Source organism: Trichoplusia ni, chromosome 4 (genome assembly GCF_003590095.1).
Source record: "Trichoplusia ni isolate ovarian cell line Hi5 chromosome 4, tn1, whole genome shotgun sequence".
NCBI lineage: Eukaryota > Metazoa > Arthropoda > Insecta > Lepidoptera > Noctuidae > Trichoplusia > Trichoplusia ni.
Window position 1 is genome coordinate 11,972,593 of NC_039481.1, and position 20,649 is coordinate 11,993,241.

The 20,649-nt window shown below is 43.0% G+C and overlaps 2 protein-coding genes across 6 annotated transcripts; one reads left to right on the forward strand and one right to left on the reverse strand.

Annotated features, from left to right (window-relative positions):
* Positions 1-8,171: 8,171 nt before the first annotated feature.
* LOC113493029 (arrestin homolog) lies at positions 8,172-12,473 on the reverse strand. 5 transcript variants are annotated; one of them, XM_026870806.1, is made up of 8 exons: positions 12,405-12,473; positions 11,020-11,261; positions 10,584-10,762; positions 10,012-10,147; positions 9,779-9,936; positions 9,509-9,652; positions 9,251-9,380; positions 8,172-8,922 (listed from the first exon to the last, which is right to left on the reverse strand). In XM_026870806.1, the coding sequence occupies exons 2-8, from the start codon at positions 11,161-11,163 to the stop codon at positions 8,824-8,826; spliced, it is 990 nt and encodes a 329-aa protein (XP_026726607.1). In that variant the 5' UTR covers positions 11,164-11,261; positions 12,405-12,473; the 3' UTR covers positions 8,172-8,823. The 5 variants fall into 5 exon arrangements, with proteins under 5 accessions (XP_026726607.1, XP_026726605.1, XP_026726604.1 ...); XM_026870804.1 differs by lacking the exon at positions 12,405-12,473 and adding an exon at positions 12,085-12,217 and having other exon boundaries at positions 11,071-11,261; XM_026870803.1 differs by lacking the exon at positions 12,405-12,473 and adding an exon at positions 12,085-12,217.
* A 1,999-nt stretch (positions 12,474-14,472) lies between these two features.
* On the forward strand, positions 14,473-18,713 carry LOC113493097 (glutathione hydrolase 7-like). Its single transcript, XM_026870916.1, has 9 exons — positions 14,473-14,653; positions 15,308-15,364; positions 15,537-15,700; positions 16,157-16,308; positions 16,595-16,786; positions 17,234-17,379; positions 17,667-17,838; positions 17,919-18,029; positions 18,575-18,713. Exons 2-9 carry the CDS (start codon positions 15,316-15,318, stop codon positions 18,711-18,713), a joined length of 1,125 nt encoding a protein of 374 aa, XP_026726717.1. The 5' UTR covers positions 14,473-14,653; positions 15,308-15,315.
* The last annotated feature ends 1,936 nt before the right edge of the window (positions 18,714-20,649 follow it).

A 20,649-nucleotide genomic window follows, 5' to 3' on the forward strand; every position in this document is an offset into this window, starting at 1 on the left:
TTAGATTTATCGATATTCATTTTAGCGACTTATGTATAAATGTAGAGTGTTGTGAAGGTAACGTGTGGTTTGGTGTGGCAGGCGAGGCGGCGAGTGCGCCCAGCCTGGCGGTGTCGTCGCCGGGCCGCACGGCGCCCGCGCCGCTCGCCACGGCCGCGCCGGTACGTACAGACATTACTATATTGTATTATATCTAGCGGAAAACTAATTTACAAAATACGTACTTATAGGACGTGCATGCTTGGTTACAGTTTTGCTTCCAAAAGCTTCTCGCATGAAAAAAGAAATAATTACTAGGAATATCACAAAATAAAGTACAAGCCAATTCAAAACGTTCTGATTCTGACGTCAGTTCACTCTAGTCTGTTAGAACAAGTTCGTAGTCAGGGGGTAGATAAACGTGGGCAACCGATCAGGAAAGATTCCACTGGTGTCGGAGTGTGGGGGGTTCTATAGCATCGCTAGCCATCAATCCCTACGAGTTTGAAAAAGCTGCGTGCCGATGATTAAAAATAAATGTGAGTGTCTACTTAAGAACCCTGTGTTTAACTTAAGCATAACGACCATGAATGCGACTGCGCGCTGGTTGGAACACACAGTTGCCGCAGTCGCGAGTCGGCGCCTCCTCATCGCCGCGCCGATTAAAACATCGCGGGCTCTCTTCGGCATTCAACTTTATCGTATTTATACGAAACTTTTATCAAGAATTTACTTTGCCGAGTCCTCATCAAATAGAAACATGGAAGTTCATCTAACTCAGTTACGAACCGATAAAGTAATGAACGAGTTGAATTTTAATACTGACGAAACTCGGCGAGCGACGGCAAAAGTCTTGTTAAAGGTTAATGTAGAACGAGTCAAGCTACAACAAGATGGAATCAAATGAAATAAACACGAAGAAGAACGGCATGCAGCGACTCCACTAACATGTGTGAAGGCAGCGGTGGATCCCGCACTGGACTTCACTCAACTGCATCTGCGCCCCGTATTACTACTTCGGGATGACATGTTTTTACCATTTTACCATTTATTATTATTCATTCCTATAATTTTCCGATAAAGATTCTGTAGAGGCCGTATGTATATGTGTGATGGACACTGAGTTTTTAACGTTTCTGGCTTTCAAAAGCAACGCGATCAAAATATCGATGTTAGAATTTATTGATATTGGCACAAAAACTGATTTGACAGTAACGTGAATGGGTAGTACTTTCTCTGATTCTCATTGCAACGCAACGATCTTTGAAAAGATCAGATTGGATAAGACTTACACTCTGAGTACTTAGAGGTGTAGCTGATGCCTTCTCCTGGAGTCTCAAAAAAAAGGTGTTCGATGGCAATAAATCTATCCCACCTGATTAACTGCACAAAGGAGCGAGCTCCCGGGCCACCGGGGTCTCAGCCCGCGGGCCTCGTTCCTAACAAGGGACTTTAATTAAGTCGCGATAGTTTTGTCACCACATTCTTTTGTCGCGTCATGTTGCCGTACGGGCGCCGTGACATAGTTCGCACCCCTTCAGTGCGTGTCACTGTTTTGAATTAGTTTTAATTTGGCGTTATCGCGACGTGACAATGGCGCGGCTAATTCGGGAGAGATGCGTCGCGCGATAGCGATGATTACCCGGCTAATGTAATGTAATGTAATTCGTCGCAGTGGGACGCGCGCGCGACGCTCACCTAATTACACCGCACTGATTGGATGGACGCTGTATACACTCCCAACAAACTACAGAACCTCCATTCCACTTGAATGTCTCAAATATCAAGGCGACACTTAAACCATAAAAAAATGAAATGGAATATTTACAAATTTACAATACTAATGAGTCAATAAAAAGTTCAGTGAACTAGTTTCATTATAATGGGGTTATGACTCAGTCAGTTATTGTCGGACCTTCTGCACCACCAGCAGGACAGTCTTTGTTGCGTGCCATTATACTGCATGTCATTTGTAAATGAACATATTATTATCTATGTATTCTGTTTTATTTTATTGTATCTTTGATTGCTGCGCTCCCCGACTACTACAGAACGCTCCCTCTGTGTACAGAACGAAAGCATATTGCGGGTTCGATCCCCGTATTCCCCAAGCATTTATGTGACAAATATTTATCCGATCTCTGTGTTCTATGCTTTTGTTGTATTGAATATTTTAACATTATATTCACTACCACCGGTCGAGTGTGCGACGGTACGAGGCTACTGATTTTTTGTTTCTTACGCTCGATGCACTTTTTCCATGTAAATATTTTGCACACGACTTGTTTATACCTGAAACAGAAACGAGTTGTTATATAAACTACATATGAATTTGTTTGTTTATGTTGTGATATTAACAACAGGCTTGTAACGGTCCCGGGGCGTCGTGGACATGGGGCGCGAGGACAGCGAGCACCGGCGGTGTGGCGGGGGCGCTGGGCGCGGGCGCGAGCGGGGGCACGGAGGGCGCGGCGCGGGCGCTGGGCCGGAGCGCGTCCGCCACGCTGCGCGCCGCGCCCGACCTCAACGTGGACGCCATCAAGGAGAAGCTGCTCGACCACCGGATCCCGGAGTCCTGCGTCTAGTCGAGTCGCTCCCGAGCGCGTAATAAAGCTGAATAGTTTGTGAACCGTACATCAGACACTCGTGTGTATTTATGTCCGTCTCGGTACCTCCGTTCTGGAGTGCGTACATCAGAATAAAAATATACCAAACATTGTGCTGCTGTTCGCTCGGAGGTCTGCGGTGCGCGACTCGTCGGCCTAGTGCGGGTGTGGTGCCAGTGCGAGAGGTCGCGCGGACTTGTCCCTATCTGTACATGTTGTAGCTACTAACGTTTCCTCGGTGTCATCTTTCCCATCACGCTGCGGTGACGGGGTTCTAAGTAGGTACCTAATCATTTGTTTCATTCTCAGATGTAAATGCATATTTATGTCTGTGTTTTCAGGAAAGTGATTGTCCGATTTTATGATTACCAATGCAAAAACTTTTTACTTGAATTTTATTTCCAGTATTCGGTTTACTTGTGGTGAACTCTTACACCTCGTCCCTACTACAGCTACTTATACATTATTTGTATATGTATACGGTATACATAGACAAAAAATGAGTGAATAGTATAGTGATACTTATAGTTAGTAAAACATAAGTAAAAAATCGGACAATCTCTTCAGGGGGCTAAAGTCGTATTATTTCATAAATTCCGCTCCTAACTGTTTATAACTTGAAGATTCTTACAAAATTTATTATAAATCGACTGTCCTCTAATAATGTGATCATCTGAACACCTACATACCTAATTCTATGGCGTTCGCAGAAACTATGACTTTACGGCTGCCCCTTTCTGAAATTCTGTCATTTAATTAGTGAAATCTGTAATTTTATTTAATGTGTATATAATAGGAAATAAGCGACTGAGTCTTTGCCACTTTTTTACATGTCTACGAACTTAGATAATAAATTTACCGATAAATAAGTACAATAGGTAAATCTATTCATCGTTATCTGTATAAAACTGATTTTATGTAAATAATGTTTGTACTCGCTCTTAAGGTTTTACCGGCGGCCCGCGGTGGTCGTCGCGGGCCGCGCCTCTTGTACAGATACTCCTACGTGATGAATGTATCAACTCCGATAGTGTTAAATAAATTTTAATGAATTTGACATATTACAATAAATCGAGTTGGACTCTTTGAACGAGGCTGTTGCTAGTCGTCACTATTTGATTTTATCAAACTTAATGTAAGCATTGCAAAACGCTTTACGTTTTCGTCACTCACACCAGACAACTGTCGATACTGGTCCTGTCATATCAAATGTTGATGTAGAAATTTTATAATCTACAAACGCTATTTTAGGTATACAGTGAGTAAAAACAACTTTACAAAACTCTTAGCTCAGTGATACCAGTCTGCAGGGCTGACGTACGTAGCTGGTTATTACCTATCGCGGGGCGTCTACAATACGTGTATACTATGAGATCACAAGCTGCATTCAGATCAGATTCCTATCGTGGGTTTGACTCTACAGTTTTCCGGAAAAAAATTGTCATCTTATTTAAAGTTTTATAATTATTTTATCTATGTCTTATCGTACTACTAGTAGTAGTTAACAGAAAGATACATATCAGTAGCGAGTGAGGGGTCCTTGTACTCTTGACGATATCATATCACACCGTTGCGGAGCGGCACATATCAGGCAGTCCGTGTCAGACGAGAACGTAGGCGATGTAATGCGGAGCTCGAGTACGAGCCGGCACCGCGGCGGCGCGGCGGCGCGGCGGCGGCTGCTCGACTCACAAACGGAACGTATCAGTGTAATAAATATAATTATTGTTAATTAACAACAGATGCTGTCACGTTCAGTTACAACAGACTGACATTCCTCAAGTTGTAGATAGTAACACTAGGTAATTAATTTGTAAGTACGCGCCGGCGGGAAAGGCGGCGCGTACGTCGCCGTGCCCCGCCGCGACACTCATTTGTTATTATAAAGGTTTAAAAACAACTCAAAGAGTTCGCCCTACTGTTGATATTATTTATTTTGAACGAGATTAAAGGTTGTCTTGGAAGTACTATTGTGTTTTATTACATCACAAATATTTCAAGTATATAAGTAAGAAGCCGCCTGCCACACGACTCAACTGCACGGTTTCCTCGTGTTTATCAGAATGGCCCAACTAGTTTCAGAATTAACCGGTGTCCGTAATCATGAGTCGACTCGCTGATAGGGTTGCAAATCAAACTTCGACTCAAGTTTTATAACAGTTAATGTTTGTTGTCGCTTCTCAATTAGTTGAAATATATTAATGTTTTCACATAGTGTTCCACATAAGATGAGTGAAGAAGAAGTTAGTAGTAGTAAAATTACTCGTATGTACAAAAAAAAAACCAATATGAAACATGTTCATTATGCTGGTAACTTACTGAAAATTCAAAATCAAAGTCAAATTGGATAGGAGTTATTTGAACTGCTATCCAATTTGACTAATGAAACTCTCTTTGTCTTCTTTTCTGATAAATCCTACCTACCAAATAAATAAATAGAAAATGTTTTGTCTGTTACAATAATTGAATAAATTGAATTATAAACAAATTAGGTAAATAAGAATAGACACAATATCAGACACCGAAATAATCTATGATTATCGATCATCGAATTCACTTTATAATTATTTTACAAACCTCCGTTGTACAGATTGAGACTGTATTGTTTCCGTGCACTTACTGTCGGTGCCAAACAGTTATTTTTAGACAGTGTTTGTTTCAGACGTACCATCCTTATTCCGTCTGATAACTGATTCGTCCCCAGTGGGTGCTCACTCTCATAAACAGCCAAGTTTGTCATTGTATGTTTCAGGAGCTTTATTTTAAATTTTCTTGAGCACGTCTCAAAGCTAGCGACATCTCGTGGCGCTGCGCGACACTACCGCGGACTTACAGCGCCTGCCTCACACTGGCGCAGAACAGCGCGGCACTGGCCGAGTGATGGCGCTTCGCGGCACTACGTGTAAATGTGTTATCTCATGATAAGTAGTAATTATTAATATAACTTACGTTTATTTAAAGAACTTACCATGTTTCCTTAGTTAGTACCTGTTAAAAAAATTACTCAAAAAACTGCTAACGGTGAAGTAAAGTTAGAAATAACTACATCTTATTTAGAATATCGACCTTTTAGGGTCTTTCATAGGTCTTTCATGTAATTACAAATTTTAATAGATAACAGTTTGATTTAATTTCTCATTTTTCTAAATCTATACCTAAAAAATGAATATTATTTCGGAAATTATATAAAAACTGAAATTACGGTTGTGGATCTCGTTGCATGACACTTGAATCTAAGTCCACATGTTTCTGGTATTATTTTATACTGTGAATCTGAACCGGGAATCTAGATGAATGGATTTAAGACACAAATATCAATGAGAGGTCTCTCAATTGTTTTATAAATTATAGGGAATAGTGAAGCTGTTGACAGACCATAGTGGGTGGTGGGTGCAGTGCTGCTCCTCGTCGCGCGACTCTTACGGGGTCGCATTGTGAGGTTCCTTTGAAATGTCCCTCAGCGCTTTGTTAAGTATCCTTCAAGAAGTTGCTCCACGCGACTTCCTTCCGTTACTTCTTCCACTAGCCATCATTGTTACAAGGATTTATGTTGCCCCAGTTGAAAACTTTCGACTTGATTCACATAATAGAGCGCATGCAATTTGTCTCAACAGCAAACTAAGTTTAGATGGTGCGATATCACAGAACGCGTCACATTCACTACAAGAGCAACATCACTCGTTGTTGCATGATTTTAGGATGTGAGTCGGCTTTGTGGATCCTGAGAGGATGACAAGCCACATAGGTATAATAACTGAGGAGGGAGTTTCAAAGAGAAATCGACAATACGAAGACGAATCTTGTTATACTTCGTTGTAAATAGATCTTTGTCCAAGAATTGATGAACAAAAAAATAAAAAATCATTATTTTTTAACAATTAATCTTTTTACATAGAATCCTCATTTATTGATTGAATACAAAAAATAATCAAATAAGTAATTTTAATATTTTATTATGACGCTCCACACGTCTCTTTTTAGAGTTTAAACGGATTTATAGAGTTAAAGGTTAAATACAAAAGAAGCATAATAAATGTTAATGGTTGTCCGCGGGAAGCCCACGTAATCATCACGGAATTAGGTGTCACGCCCGCGGACTACGAAATATTATACATTCAGCACTGTAAACTTAGGACAGTAGGGTTCACTTCGGCATGCACAAAGTTGTCACGAAGTATTATTTGCCACCGGAGGTTGCGTAAAATGAATCGCAGGAGGGACGCGCGGATTACTGCCGGGGATGTGACGAGTGTCAACGACTTTCCATTAAAATGATGATAGCGGCAATAAGACGGAAGCCAGCGCTGACTCGTGCCGCCGAGATACATGACATGTCCTCGCTCAAACACAGGTCATCTTAAAAACAGTTTTATGTCCTATGTACCGCATTGTGTGGGTATTTTTTGTGAATTTAAATTATAAGGGTAGTGCTTAATTAAGTAGCCATATAGATGGTTGAGAGCAGCTATATTAACTCCACATCTATAGTTTACACCGATAGCGAGGTCTGGTGATAAGCGATTTCTCCTTAGAAATGTAAATAATGTTAAAGGGTACTTACTAGTTACTGATGCCTCTCGATAATCCGTCGGTTATCTGTGCTAGCACTGATATCATTAATATACTTTGCAATAACAAACTTAATGAAATCATTAATATTAGTTAAATAACGCTTTGCCTGTGTTGTGCATCAGTTACTCATCGTGTGGGCTGACCATGTCGGCTGGGTGTAGGTCAGTGTCACATGCTCCACAGGTGACACGCTGCGCCGGCGCACACATTTATTGATAACTAAACTCTATAATAATACAAATCTCAAGCTATCGCTCTCACTTGCCTGATGCAAAATCGTCAAGTAAACAAGAAATATATTTTAAGAAGGATCATGAGGCGGATTCGTCATTATTTAATCATAACGTTTATTTATGTGTTTCGTGATAAATATGCGTCATTTAACTGACAGTTTAACATTTTATTTTGGTGAACGAAAAACCGTTATACGACAACCATGAGTTGAGAGTGATGCTGAGAGTATGATTTTCATACTGTGCTGAAAGTGTGTCACGGTATAACAGAGGCTCCTGATCTTCATAACTAGTTAATTCGACTGTATGCCCCTAGTAACAACCTTCGTGCTCGGAAACAAAAGTCAATATAGGTAGTGGTTGTACAGCCTACCTGTAGAACGGCTGGTCGAACGTTGAATGCGCTCGGAATGTGATCTGTTTGCAGACGACTAGAAGTTGTTCATGAGCTTGTACCTAAATTACTCAGAGTTAAGCCAAAGTTACTTTGTTAAATTACTCTAAAATTATATTTCACTTGCTTGGCCCGTGTCGAGGTCGGTTATATCGCGTTTCCAAGAGAACTTTTCAAGTGTCCGGGACAAAAACTATCCTATGTTCTTTCTCAAGGTCAACTCTATGTCTGTACCAAATTTCATTAAAATCAGTTCAGTGGTTTAGACGTGAAAGCGTAACAGACAGACAGACAGAGTTACTTTCGCATTTATAATATTAGTAGGGATTAATGAGTTGTACTTTAAATTATTAGATTATTTTCATTTAAATAAAAGATAGAAAATATTGTTACTGCTCCACTGTGGTTATTTTCTTTTGTATATATTTAGTGAAAGTAAAATGAATTTAGTTAGTGTAAGAGGTTTTGTAAGCCGTAGATAGTGTAGATACTAATTTTTTTAAATAAATATATATGAAATGTTTTCGGAAGTCGACCCCGAAACGGTAATGGTTATTCCTAACGTTAACGTAACACTTACCTACGAGTATTATAGATAATTGTCTTCCCTTCTACATATATTAAACTCATTTTAAATAAGGATTCGAAACGAATAGTTTTCAAAGTATTTACCTAAAAACATCATTTGATTTTAGAGATAAATTCAATAAAATCACATTTGAGCGAGATCTTTTGTTTTGTTACTTTTTAAAACAGGTGTTAATATATAATTACTCACGGTTAGTTGTAGATCAAGAATTAATTAGATATAGATTAGTTAATTCCTTTAATAATATTTTTATATTCGATAAAAGTAATAGACATACAAGACAAACACATAACTGAATTAAGTGCGAACTTAAACTTGAGAGTTGAAAACACATCCCTATACATAAGTATACATAGCAATACAGTAGCTAGATTTGAATAGACATGATGGCGACGGCCTTGGGCACACAAGAACGGCTTCTTGGACTGCGTCCTAGCGCCCCTGCTGCGTCTAGTACACCTCGACGCTCTCCTGGTGGTGCACGGTGTCCTGCCGGAACATCTCCACGTCCGCCTGGCTGTCTGCGTGGATCATTTTGGCACGACCCTCCTGCACATCAAATTCAAATTATAAATATAATGGAACAATAAAAAATTAAATGTACTTTTATTTACCACAATTACAATTTTATTTACCTTACAAACAGGACCCGATAAATATATTTCTAAAGCGTAGACTAGCTTAACCAAAGAACACATCGACACGCCTGCATCAGACAGATGACACGTACTGGTACACAGTGGGGCCCTGAGACAACACTCTACATGTATGAGTAGTACCGGAGCGCGGTGCGAGTGGTGCTGGTGCAGTAAGTCTCCGATCCACTTCTCCATTATTTATCTGATTCCAGAAAGTGTTTTTGTGTGTGTCGAGTTACCTTGGGGTGCATAAGGATGAAAGGCAACTCGGCGACGAGCTCGCCGCTGATAGCTCCCAGGTACAGCTTCACTTTGGCGCTGTAGCTCACCACGATGCCGAATGCATCACGCTGGTCCGGGTCAAGCAGTCTTCAAAAAGGTTTAATATACATTCACTACAATTTTATAGATCGAAAAGCCCTTGAAAGAAAGTCCATAGAATGTAATTCAAATATTGACTTGTAGGTGTCCTAATTCGAGGGGAGTGTGAGACTCACAGTGTGGTGGAGGCGAGCGTGGTGTCGGAGCGCTTGAGCTGGCCGTCCAGCGCGATGCCGCGCTTGTCCCGGTTGGTGGACAGCGAGGGCGTCAGGTGCAGCACCTTCTGCAGGCTCGAGCCGGGCTGCAGCGGGCACCCGTCCCTGACACACAAATACGTGCGTCGCTTATTCACGATCATACATTTTTCTATTAACAGTAGCTAATAATAGTGTTTATGAAGAGAGCGTACCATCTAAAGGATTATAAAAGCAATTAAGAGAGCTCACTGTGTCTCGATGCTGGCGACTACATTGCGATACTGTCCGTTCTGGAACAGCACCACGTCGACGCCCTGCTGGATGCAGGCCTTGATCTTTTTCACCACCTTATTACTGTGGTTGCGGACGCACATATTCACCGCTACCGTCTCACCGTGGATGTACAGCTAAAATACATCACAAATTTGGGTATAAGTTTCTCCAATGACATCTCATATGTCTTATACCTGTTATGAACTTACCTGCTTATCGAGCGTGAGCTCCAATTCCAGCTGTCCGGGGGAGAGCACGAAGTCCTTACGCACCACGGTGCAGGGCTGCGGCCCGGGCTTGGCCGGCGCGTACTGGACCTTGCGGATGCCGAGCGCCACCGTACTCCTACACATGGGCACAACACAAATACACTAGACAACCTTTAACAGAGGCGTTTGGACATGGATCTTGACTTAGACTGTCACCGGAAGATATTATTTCAGTCCCGAGCGTTAAGTATAGGCCGCTGAACTTATGTAGATCATTGGATGGTGCAAGAGTGTTGATGCTTGTCGCGTCTCACACTAATGGCTAACCCAATTTACATGGCAGCAATGGTATTCCATCAGATCTCTAACCATTTTTGCGAACCAAACTATTAGGTTAAAAAACAGTTCCACTAGCAGCGACAAGAGCTCGATGATAACAATTTTTAAGCAATTCGCGGTATACTCCCCGCGGTCCTACTGCAAGACAGGCCATGATGACCAAGGCAATCGACTCTTCTACACCATTCTGTATATCGTAGTAGCTCTTAGTATAGTGGGTGCAGTGTACTGACCTGCGGTGCGAGCGGTCGATCTCAGAATCACCGACGAAGATCTTGACATAGTACTGCACGCCGCAGGGCTCGCCGTCGTCCTCGAGGCCGGGCTGCAGGGTGACGGAGCCGGGCGCGCCCGCCGGCACCGACAGCCGGAACGGCACCGCCGTGTCGCCCAGCTTCTTAATGAGGCGCTCCTAATACAATACATTCATATTAATAACTTAAAAAATCTCAAATTAAGTTTATTTAGTTTTTCAGCTCTAAATTTATGTAGCTATGCAAAGAACGTTGCACACGTTAGGACAATCAATCCAAATTTTCACATCTACATAACTACGAGATATTCTTGCTTGCTATGTTTTGTAAATTTTCTTTAGCCTGGTGGCTACTGTAGATAAGATGGTTCATATCTACAGTGTGAGACGAGCCACTCCAACTAGAGATACTTAACACGAAAAGTGATATGGCTGCAGATGATCGAGGCCCGTGCAGTGTTCGGTACCTGCACTCGCGACAGGTCATAGTTCCTCTTCTCGGGCGGCGGGTAGATCTGCTCCGAAGCCAGGAACAGTTCCTTGTAGAAGTTAAGGCCCATGACCTCATCCTCCTCGCGCCCGTAGCGGAACGTGCACACCAGCTGCCCGAACACCTTGCGCCCGCGCACATACTCGTCGTCCAGCAGCACCACACCGTCTGTGCGTACATTATCATTACCTTTATTTAGTCTGAATTTTAATTCTGTTTAATAACCTGTATTTTTCCACTACGAAGTATTTTCATACTTTCATAGTTTACAGGAACAAAATCTGTGTAAGTTATTTTAAACCCCGACTTACCAACGAATTTACCAACCCCTTATGTTAACGTTTATTTTGGGCGTGTAACAGTTGCCAATTATATTTAGTTTTTTATAAAAAAAGAATTCATTAAAAACTTTCTTTTTCTCTAGCCCACTGTGTCCTACTGCTGGGTAAAGGCCTCCCCCAAATCACCACGATTCTCTATTCTGGGCCGCATGGTACCAGCCTGCGCGGTAAGTGTTAGGGTCGTCTCGCCACCGCTGCACCGCTGCCTAGGTCGCCCACGACGACGCCGTTCATCCGCTGGGTCCCATAGAGTGTTGACTTTTTCCAAGCAGTCACTCTTCTTGCGGCTGACGTTTTACATTAAAAACCTACGTATAAAAAGACCAGAAAAAGCAAAAAAAGTACACCGTTTTGTTTGTGTGGAATAAAATTAAAACCGAAGCCTTAGTAATTTAATGGAGTATAGTATTATCCCTCGTGTTCGGAACTCCTGTACATCCATACGCGGGTTCAAACAGTTTAGTTTAATACTTTTCAAGCTTTGTTTTCTGTTATCATGATGCTGAAGAAGAATATTTGTATAATGATCAAAAGCAATAGCCGACACACAAGATACAGATTGACAATAATTAACAACTTCAAAATCACTCTCTACCGTCTAGTCGAAAGGCTAAATGACGTGAAATCTTAATAGTGCAGAGAGGTCAGACCTATTGGCTCCACGGTAGATATATGGTCGATGAAGTCACGTTTGGCCATGTACAGGGTAATTTTGCCATTAGGAGCGCACTTCTTAAACACTTTAAAATTGTACACCATGTTGCTAGTTTGAGGAGCTGAGAAGTGATATCGTTAGACACTGGTTCTGTCCGTCGGTGAGACTGCGCCCGCAGAACCTCACTCATGTTTATATAAGGGATTATTAGTTTGCGAGGCTTCCGAGCTCCACTAATCTCATTTAGTTCATTAGCGAGTCGCGTGACGCGGCCGCACTCGCGGGGGCGGCTCTCGCCACTTTGTGCTTACTCACCGGTTATGAAATCAATAACCCCAATAATAAAATGCAAATACTATTTTGAAGAACACTTTTTTAAAAAAAGTATATTATTTCTAAATATATCAATTTGTGATCGGCAGTGGTGAGTTTGGACTGGCATTTTGACAGGTAGCCAATTCCTGGCCCCTACAGTCAAACATATCTATAGATAGTCAGGCTGCCTTACTCATAATTACGTGCATAAATTAATTATTATTGCACGATACAGGTTAATTCATTAATTTAATTATTTTGTAATGAGGTAAAAAACCCGCCTACTCGTAGATTTCTCAACATAATTTCATTACGAAAACCAGTCAGATTATGTTACAAGCACGAAATCAATAAATTGACCTCTCCGTTTTATCATCAGGCTGTCTCTACAAGTCTATATAAAATCATCGTCGCTATGAGATCAGCGTTTATACCGAGGAGCTCATGGCTAAGCTGCAACTGCACAAATTAATCGGTCACAGGTTAAGATAAGCATGAAACGATCGGCCTGTGGTTAAGTGACTATCAATGTGATAACGAGTTCCTCCGTCCTATTTATTGCTGTCATTTTTAAATCTTTGACAGTTGTTGCGGGTACTTAGAAGCTAGTAAGTCTGACAATCAGTTTTACTAAATCTATGGCTTGCTCTCAAAAGGCTTTTATTCGAACTGATAAGCTCAAATTCGCAAGAATTACCACTTCGCTAGATGAAAAAGTATTGGCTCTTTGGCCAGGATCGAGATTCGTCCAATCGACAGACAGAATATCGATGCCCTAGCCTCCAGCGTGCCGTTACGAACACAGCGAGCGCGACCTTGATAATGTATTCATTGGCCTTGACAGTGTTTCAATCTATTTCTCTAGTCGCGCCACCCTGAAATAGCCCGCCGCTGTCACACGTTGCGTCCGGTGTCTATTTATATGTATGCCTCGAATACATTCGGCTCGAAGATCACATGGCACAATAATAATCATACTGTCTCCGTGCAATATAACTTGTTACCTGTTAAGACAATAAACAACATTGTGATAGTAGCGAAAAGTCTAATGTGGTATTGAAATGAAAAGATGCGAGAGAAAGAGCGATGACCCTAATGGTAGAAGAAGGCGTGTAAAAATGAACTTATCAATCACGTTTCTAAACCATTTTCTATAGAATTTCATTTAATAAAAGAAAACTTTGGCGTCTTTTTTGCCGTGGTTACGCATTGAAGTATTTTAACACAAGAATTGTGCCACACGTAACACGTTTTAGCTGTGACCAAAACAATTCTTGCTGCAAAATCTTATAGTTTAAACAAAAGCAAATGGTTATACCTAATAGGTACTACTTAATTTTTGAGTCTGGGTGTCCTTGTTTGTGATTTGAATGATTTTTTAAACTCTCAAGGAGTAAATTAGGTGAAGCGAAATTCGCTTTACCAAAAATCCACAATACTTACTGTTACTGATCATACGTGAATCGATATATGTAGAAGCGCAACATTACTTCAGAGCTACTTTAACAGCGTAAAATGGAAAGTTGATCCAAACCAATAACATACATCAAGTGAATTGAACTAGGAATGTTAGCCTAGCGTCCATTGACCTGCGCGTGCGTTGACTTGCGCTCGGCCGCGACGCGCCGGTGACGTCACCGCTTCGCAGCGCCGCGCCCGCTACGTCACCCGCGGCCGAGAGCCTCGCACTTCCTTCAATGGAGTCCAAATCTCAATACATTGTTGTCATTATATAATTTATCAAAATAAAACAAGTGTCAAAGGTAGGTAAGGTAATGACAGATGGACTCTTTCACAGCTTTGATCTGTAGATATATGTAGGTAATTAATTACCTATTGTAAAACATTCTTATTTTCAACAAAAACTGTGTTAAGTATTATCATTTAATAGCCTATTAATGTTTTCGCTTCCGCGGTGTCGTTTCTCTGAGATGTATCAGTTTCTGCTGAGCCGCGAAGAGGCAGTTGCCCTCCCCTCCCCCCGCTGTTCCTCCCCCTTCCTCGGCGCTCGCCTTTCCCCCGGCGGGCCCCGGCACCGTTAGTCTGAGTTGTAGAGTCCAGGCGACGCTCGTTGTTGACGTCTTTAAGAGTGTGTGTTGTCTTCAACTCGTAGCTTTGCTCTGTGGCGGGATGCTCTCGCGCTTCCTTGCTTTTGTTTTGGTGAGGAACTGCGTGATACGTTTATCCCTGCAGTCTCTGAGAAGATCCTCAGACCGCTGACCGATCAACTGTAACGCACTGACGCACAGGTATCCATTCAAACTTAATTACACATAACACACACACACTGTCGATAAAACCACAATTAAATATATTTATTTAATATTGCAAATGAGTAAGACGACACGTCAGCAGCTCAACTTTAAACAACACCGACGCCAGATCGAGTTCGAGTGCACTCATGTTCTCTGGCCGGACTATTGTCGCTACTCATGTTTACACTTCCGGGCCTCTAAAGCAAGTGAACAGACGTTACCAAGAAGTGTAAACGTGTATCTAAAATCCCTGCATATACCATTACTAAAACCTCAGTCCTCCTAAGCTTAAGATTACAATCCAGCTAGAGGTACTGAGACCTAAAAAGGCGTTGGAACATAGAAATCTAAGTAACAAGGTAACCTTAACAAGGTATTCCCTTGTTATTTAGATTTCTATGCGTTGGACTATACTTAGTATTAACCCGTACGTGGCTTCCTGCTAGCTGTGAAACCAGGCATAAAGTTTTGTAAAGTATTACTCTGACTCATAAGAGGTGATACGTCTAGTAATGAAGGCAAAAAGGTCATAAACAGAACTACACTTTCGTACTCCAAGCTATTGGTTCATGTACAGACGAATTTTATCAGATAATACATATGTTATGTAAATATTATCCGGCTAAGAGGAGTTTGGTTACGTTTCAGTGGGCACCATGCAGAGCCCTGACAGCCGCGCTAGCCCGGATTCGCATCTCACAGCTGGTAAGTCTGCCACACACGAACCAGGCGTAACATACTATCGTAAAGTTAATAGTAAAAATAACCGAGAACTAGCGATAACTATTTAATATTGAGATGTCCTGGACTGTTAAAAACGACCTCCAGTAACTTTCAAATCCCGTAATCTACATTTAAGTATGTCTGTGGTGCACAGGCGGCGGCAGCGTGGAGCTGCGCGAGGACCTGCCGCTGAAGGCGGGCGCGGCGCGCGCGCGCTGCTGCGCCGGCGGCCCGCGCCTCATCCTAGCCGCCTTCGCCGCGCTCACCGCCGCCATCACGCTGGCTCTGCTCACCCAGATCTACTACGGCGACTACGAGGTACTCGCTCCACATTCATTTCTACTGCACTTATACAGTGCTGCTGTCTGTCTCCGTGTCCGTCCAACTAGCGCCAGTTTCTTATGATTCAACTGTATTCGACACAATATTTTCTACTGATGACATATTTCCCGCTATAACGAAAAACATTCATACAAATTAGTAGAGATGGGCCGAGTACTCGGTTGTACTCGTTACTCGGCAAAAGTGTTACTCGACGCGTCTCTACAAATTTTATTTTAACTATATTTTTTTATTTGGAATTTTTTTCCAACCAAGATGAGACTTTGTTCAATCCGTTTCTTAAATGTAAAATATCTAAAATGGTAGGGACATAAAGAGAAACCGTGATTTAAGCTCACAGTGCATGTCATATCACAGCCCAGATTGAAATGATCGGAGCTATCAGCTCTTTGTCCTCCTGAGCTCCGATGAGAGTAACGAGCGCGTGTACAGGTGGTGCCGCACGGCAGCGTGTCGTCGTCGGCGGCGGCGTGCTCGCGCGCGGGCACGGATGCGCTGAAGGCAGGCGGGCGCGCGCTGGACGCCGCCGCCGCCGCCGCGCTCTGCCTCGCCGTGCTGGCGCCACACCGAACCTCGCTCGATGCGTATGACACACTTCCTTATTTATGTGTTTCTTTTCCTTCCATTTTCAACGTAGCATCAAAGTTCCTTTCAATTAGTCAACGGAAACTACAAAGAAAACTAAAGCTTATCTTACAGCATACGTACAGCAACATACGACCACCTTACAGAGTTATCGTGGCCGAGTATTACTGGACTAATGAAACGATAAAAATGTAGTATTCTGAACTCTACCAACTGAGATATACTTATTAATTATTGCCGAGGACGAGAATAAATGTGATGCCAGCAGATACTTTTCTTCCACAGGAGTGGTGCTCTGCTGTACTGGGAGTACCGCGAGGCGCGTACGCAGCCGCCGGTGCTGTTCGAGTGGGGCGGGGACGCGGCGGAGGGGGGCGCGCGCCCGCCGCGTCTCCTCGCGGCGCTGGCCGCGCTGCACGCACAGCTCGGCGCCTTGCCCTGGCACCGCGTGCTCGCACCCGCCCTGCAACTAGCTAGGTGCATACTAATAGAATATAATCATTTATTTCAGACGTAAAAGTCCTAATTAACAAAATTCAATCATACTATGGTCATAATCAAATTAGAGGTAGCTATGTGAATTTATTAGTAAGCACGAAATGCAGGTTCGATCGTAGCACACTCAGAGTCAATGTGACCTTTTGAAAGTTAAATAGATAACATCTTGAGGAAACCTGGATACCAAATATTGGAATGTGAAATCGTCAACTGGTAGGGATCTAGCGTGGTATCTGAAATCGTAAACCGTGCCTGTACGGGATGAGGCTTCTGCCCAGCCGTGGGACGTATATAGGCTGCTACATAATATTGTAATCATAGTAAGTACCTTAGTAGTCCTAGTTCATAAATCTCGCACTGTGCCGGTACTGAGTCTGTGGCTTTATGGTGAAACTTAGACTAACAATAATTATTATTGTATAACAGTGAAGGTTTCTTGGTGTCTGAGGGGCTGTCAGCGGCCGAGGCGGCCAGTGCGGACGCGCCCGGGGCGGAGCAGCCGCCCGGCGCCAACGTCACGGCGCCGGCACTGGCGCGCTACCTGCAGGCGCTGCTGCCTAACACCAGCGCGGGTACCCCATTACTCACTTCAATTATTGCTGGACTCAACACTCTACAATGTGCTTATCTATTGATACATTTTGTCGATTATAATTACGCGAGGATCTTTCTTTAAAATCACTGTAAAATTATAATCGAAGGGTAAAGCGCCACAACCGTACCCTCAGACATGAGCTAATGCATCGATGAGATGATAAATTTATTAAAGTCTACAACAAACGCCTAGCAACGTTCGGCTCATGCGAGCGAAGGTGTGAAGCTGTATTCGAGGCAAGCATGACGTTTCATACTGTGACAGAGCTGACGACGACGTGGGGCACGGGCTCGCAGCTGCGGCGCGGCTCCCCGCTGGCGCAGCGCGCGGGCGCGTGGCGCGTGCTGGCGGGCGGCGCGGGCGGGTCCGCTGCATTGCGCGCGCTCGCGGCCGCGCTCACGCCGCCGCCCGCCTCACCCGATGACGCGCAGCGCAGGTCATTCCTAGCTCTTTGTTTGTAATGCAAAATGTACTAACAATGTGTATCAATGATGTACTGACATCCTGTGCTGACAGGGTGCTGCTGACGCTGCAGAGCGAGGCGCAGACGGGGGCGAGCGGCGCGCGCGGCGTGGCCACAGGGCTGGCCGTCGTAGACCAGCGCGACACCTACATCGCACTCGTCACGTGAGCCGACACTGTCCCAACTTACCTGTCTAGTCTCATTTTACAACCTTCACGACATCCGTTTGGCATTAGTTCGAGTTTAATACGAACTCGAGGGATGTGATGTCTATTTGAAGTCGTTAAATGATCCTATACGAAATCAAAAGACGTCCGGTTCAATAATAACATCAATCGTTGTAATAATAGTGATTTGGCCGAATACCGAATATTCGGTACAAAATATATTATTAGGCTTGTAAAAGAAGCTGAAAAGCTTGTTTTTATTTATCCCAAGTTACCATTCATAACTCATAACTAACAACAGATAAATTTTGCTTCTTAAGGTACTTATTGTAAACAGCTTAGTTTATTTAATTGTAACTTGTCGCAATCCGCATACCGAAATCTAACCATCCGTAGCATCTCTAGCACCTATGGACTGCGTGTATCAAGACGAAACTCTACTACAGATGATATCTATCGTCGGCCACTTAGCACAGCGGGACTCGGGTTACACCCAAAGCTCTCCCACTTGTTAAGATGTTTGTATTTGTGACTTCTCGCAGTGGGTTGTCCGTGCCGTTCGGCTCGGGGCCGCAGACGAGCGCTGGATGGGCGCGCGACGAGCCGGCGGCGCCGCTCGACCTCGCGCCCGCGCTCATGCTGGATGATCACGTGTGCGGTACGTACCTGACACTCCAGTAGACGGAAACGGAAAGATTGTTAAATCTTAAGAATTGGTTACTTTAAAGTTAGTTTTGATGTCCATGCAAAACTAAACGGAAACTTGAAACACATGTATAGGCACGCGGTACGTGCTGGGCGCCGAGTCGGGCGCGGCGCTGGCGCAGGCGGGCGCCGCGCTGGCCGCGGAGGGCGCGGCGGGCGCCGTGGAGCGCGCGCGCGTGGCCGTGCTGGCGGGCGGCGAGCTGGCGCGGGAGGCGGCGCGCGCCCCGCCACCCCCCGCCGCACTGCCGCCTACCCCCGGCGCCCCCGACGCGCCCGCCGCGCTCCACAACGCCTCGCTGCCGTACGCGGCCGTCAACCTGGTGCAGCAGCGCGCAGATGCGCTCGCCTCGCACGCCGACAGCCGCGGGGGTGGCCTGGCTTCGCGATTCTGATCTCAATCATCCATTTTGGCATGTTCTGTCAGGGTAATAATGAAATTAACGTTAGACGTTAACTATTTATTGACTTAATGGGTCCAAAGATTACTCAATTATCTTCTAGTCCGTAGCTCTTATAATTAAAGTAGCAAGTGTTTAGTTCACGGCTGCTGCAAATGCCCAAACTACGGCAAATGAAGACTTACAATTAAATGAAGAATTACAGTATTAATGATTTTGGAAATCCGATCGGTCCTTTACTCTTTATTTTTTTACCTTGTACCTAATAGTATTTGTAATGTTTTTCGTAAATCTCACTATATCTCATAAGATACAGTGAGATCATTGATATTATTTAAATACTAATCAATAGTCTTCCTTTTGTATTAAAATATTATGTAAACCAATCTTTTTTTTAACTAGCTCCGAAACTGCAGTTTATATGCTTAATAATAATGTTATAAATCTAGTGGTGGCATGCAAAGTGTATGCCTATCAGAATCCTTATAATGTTGCACGGTGGTCATTAAAGGTAACTTATAGGTATTTAATTTCAGAAATCGGATCATTTGAAAAAAATATTCCCTACAACTGCACAATCCTTTCCCTCTTTATTTTATGTATAAGCGAGCTACCTAACCGACATTTTAACTACGTAAATAATATCAATAAGTTCGTGCAATAAAAAAAAACTTGCGACTTATATCTAGTCCAATTGAACACACCCATTGGCCATTACGTATCTAATGCTAAGTTTATTTAGATGTACTTTTAATAAATAACATATTTTATAAAACTAAATTTGGAAATATTTATGTTGTGTGCCCTAGTGGGAAAACTGTCTCAAGTTCTTTACGAAAATTGTGGTGAACCTGACCAAATATAACTGACGCCACTTGATGCCACTTAAAATTAATGTGTAGAACTAAAAGCCTTTATTAGTTTATTTTGCCTAAGATCGCCACGTTACTGAAGCTTACCTCCAAAGTGACGAAACAGACATAAATAGTAGACAATACACAGAAAAACTGGTGAAGGAAAACATCGCGAGTATACCTAGATTCCAAATCTTACAATCTGAGAACCAGCTTTGTGATCAATGCTCAGACCTTGTCTTCGCAGAAAAAAGTCTGTGCCTGGATGTAAGGGCGCGTATTTATTATACATTACACTAACCTAAAACACATTAGTTGCTTACTCTCCATTATTCGGGCATATTTGCCATAAAGACAGCATGAAATATTTTTTTCTGTAGTTCCCTTGTTACCGCGCTAGATGGAGTTGTTAAGTACGGAAAATCTAGATCGTGCGATGGTCTTATTTTTACATTGCTAGCTTTGTTCAGAAGTTAAGCATGAAGGAGTTTTTTTCAAAGAGCACTAAAGGTATCAACACAATATTCGTTATACAAATGTATGTGGCATCATAAAATCGGCGAAATCAAATGCGACAACACTATCAAATATAGTTACGTATGCTACATATACATTATGTATACAATAAGTAAAAACGAACAACGTACCAGAGCCAACCAA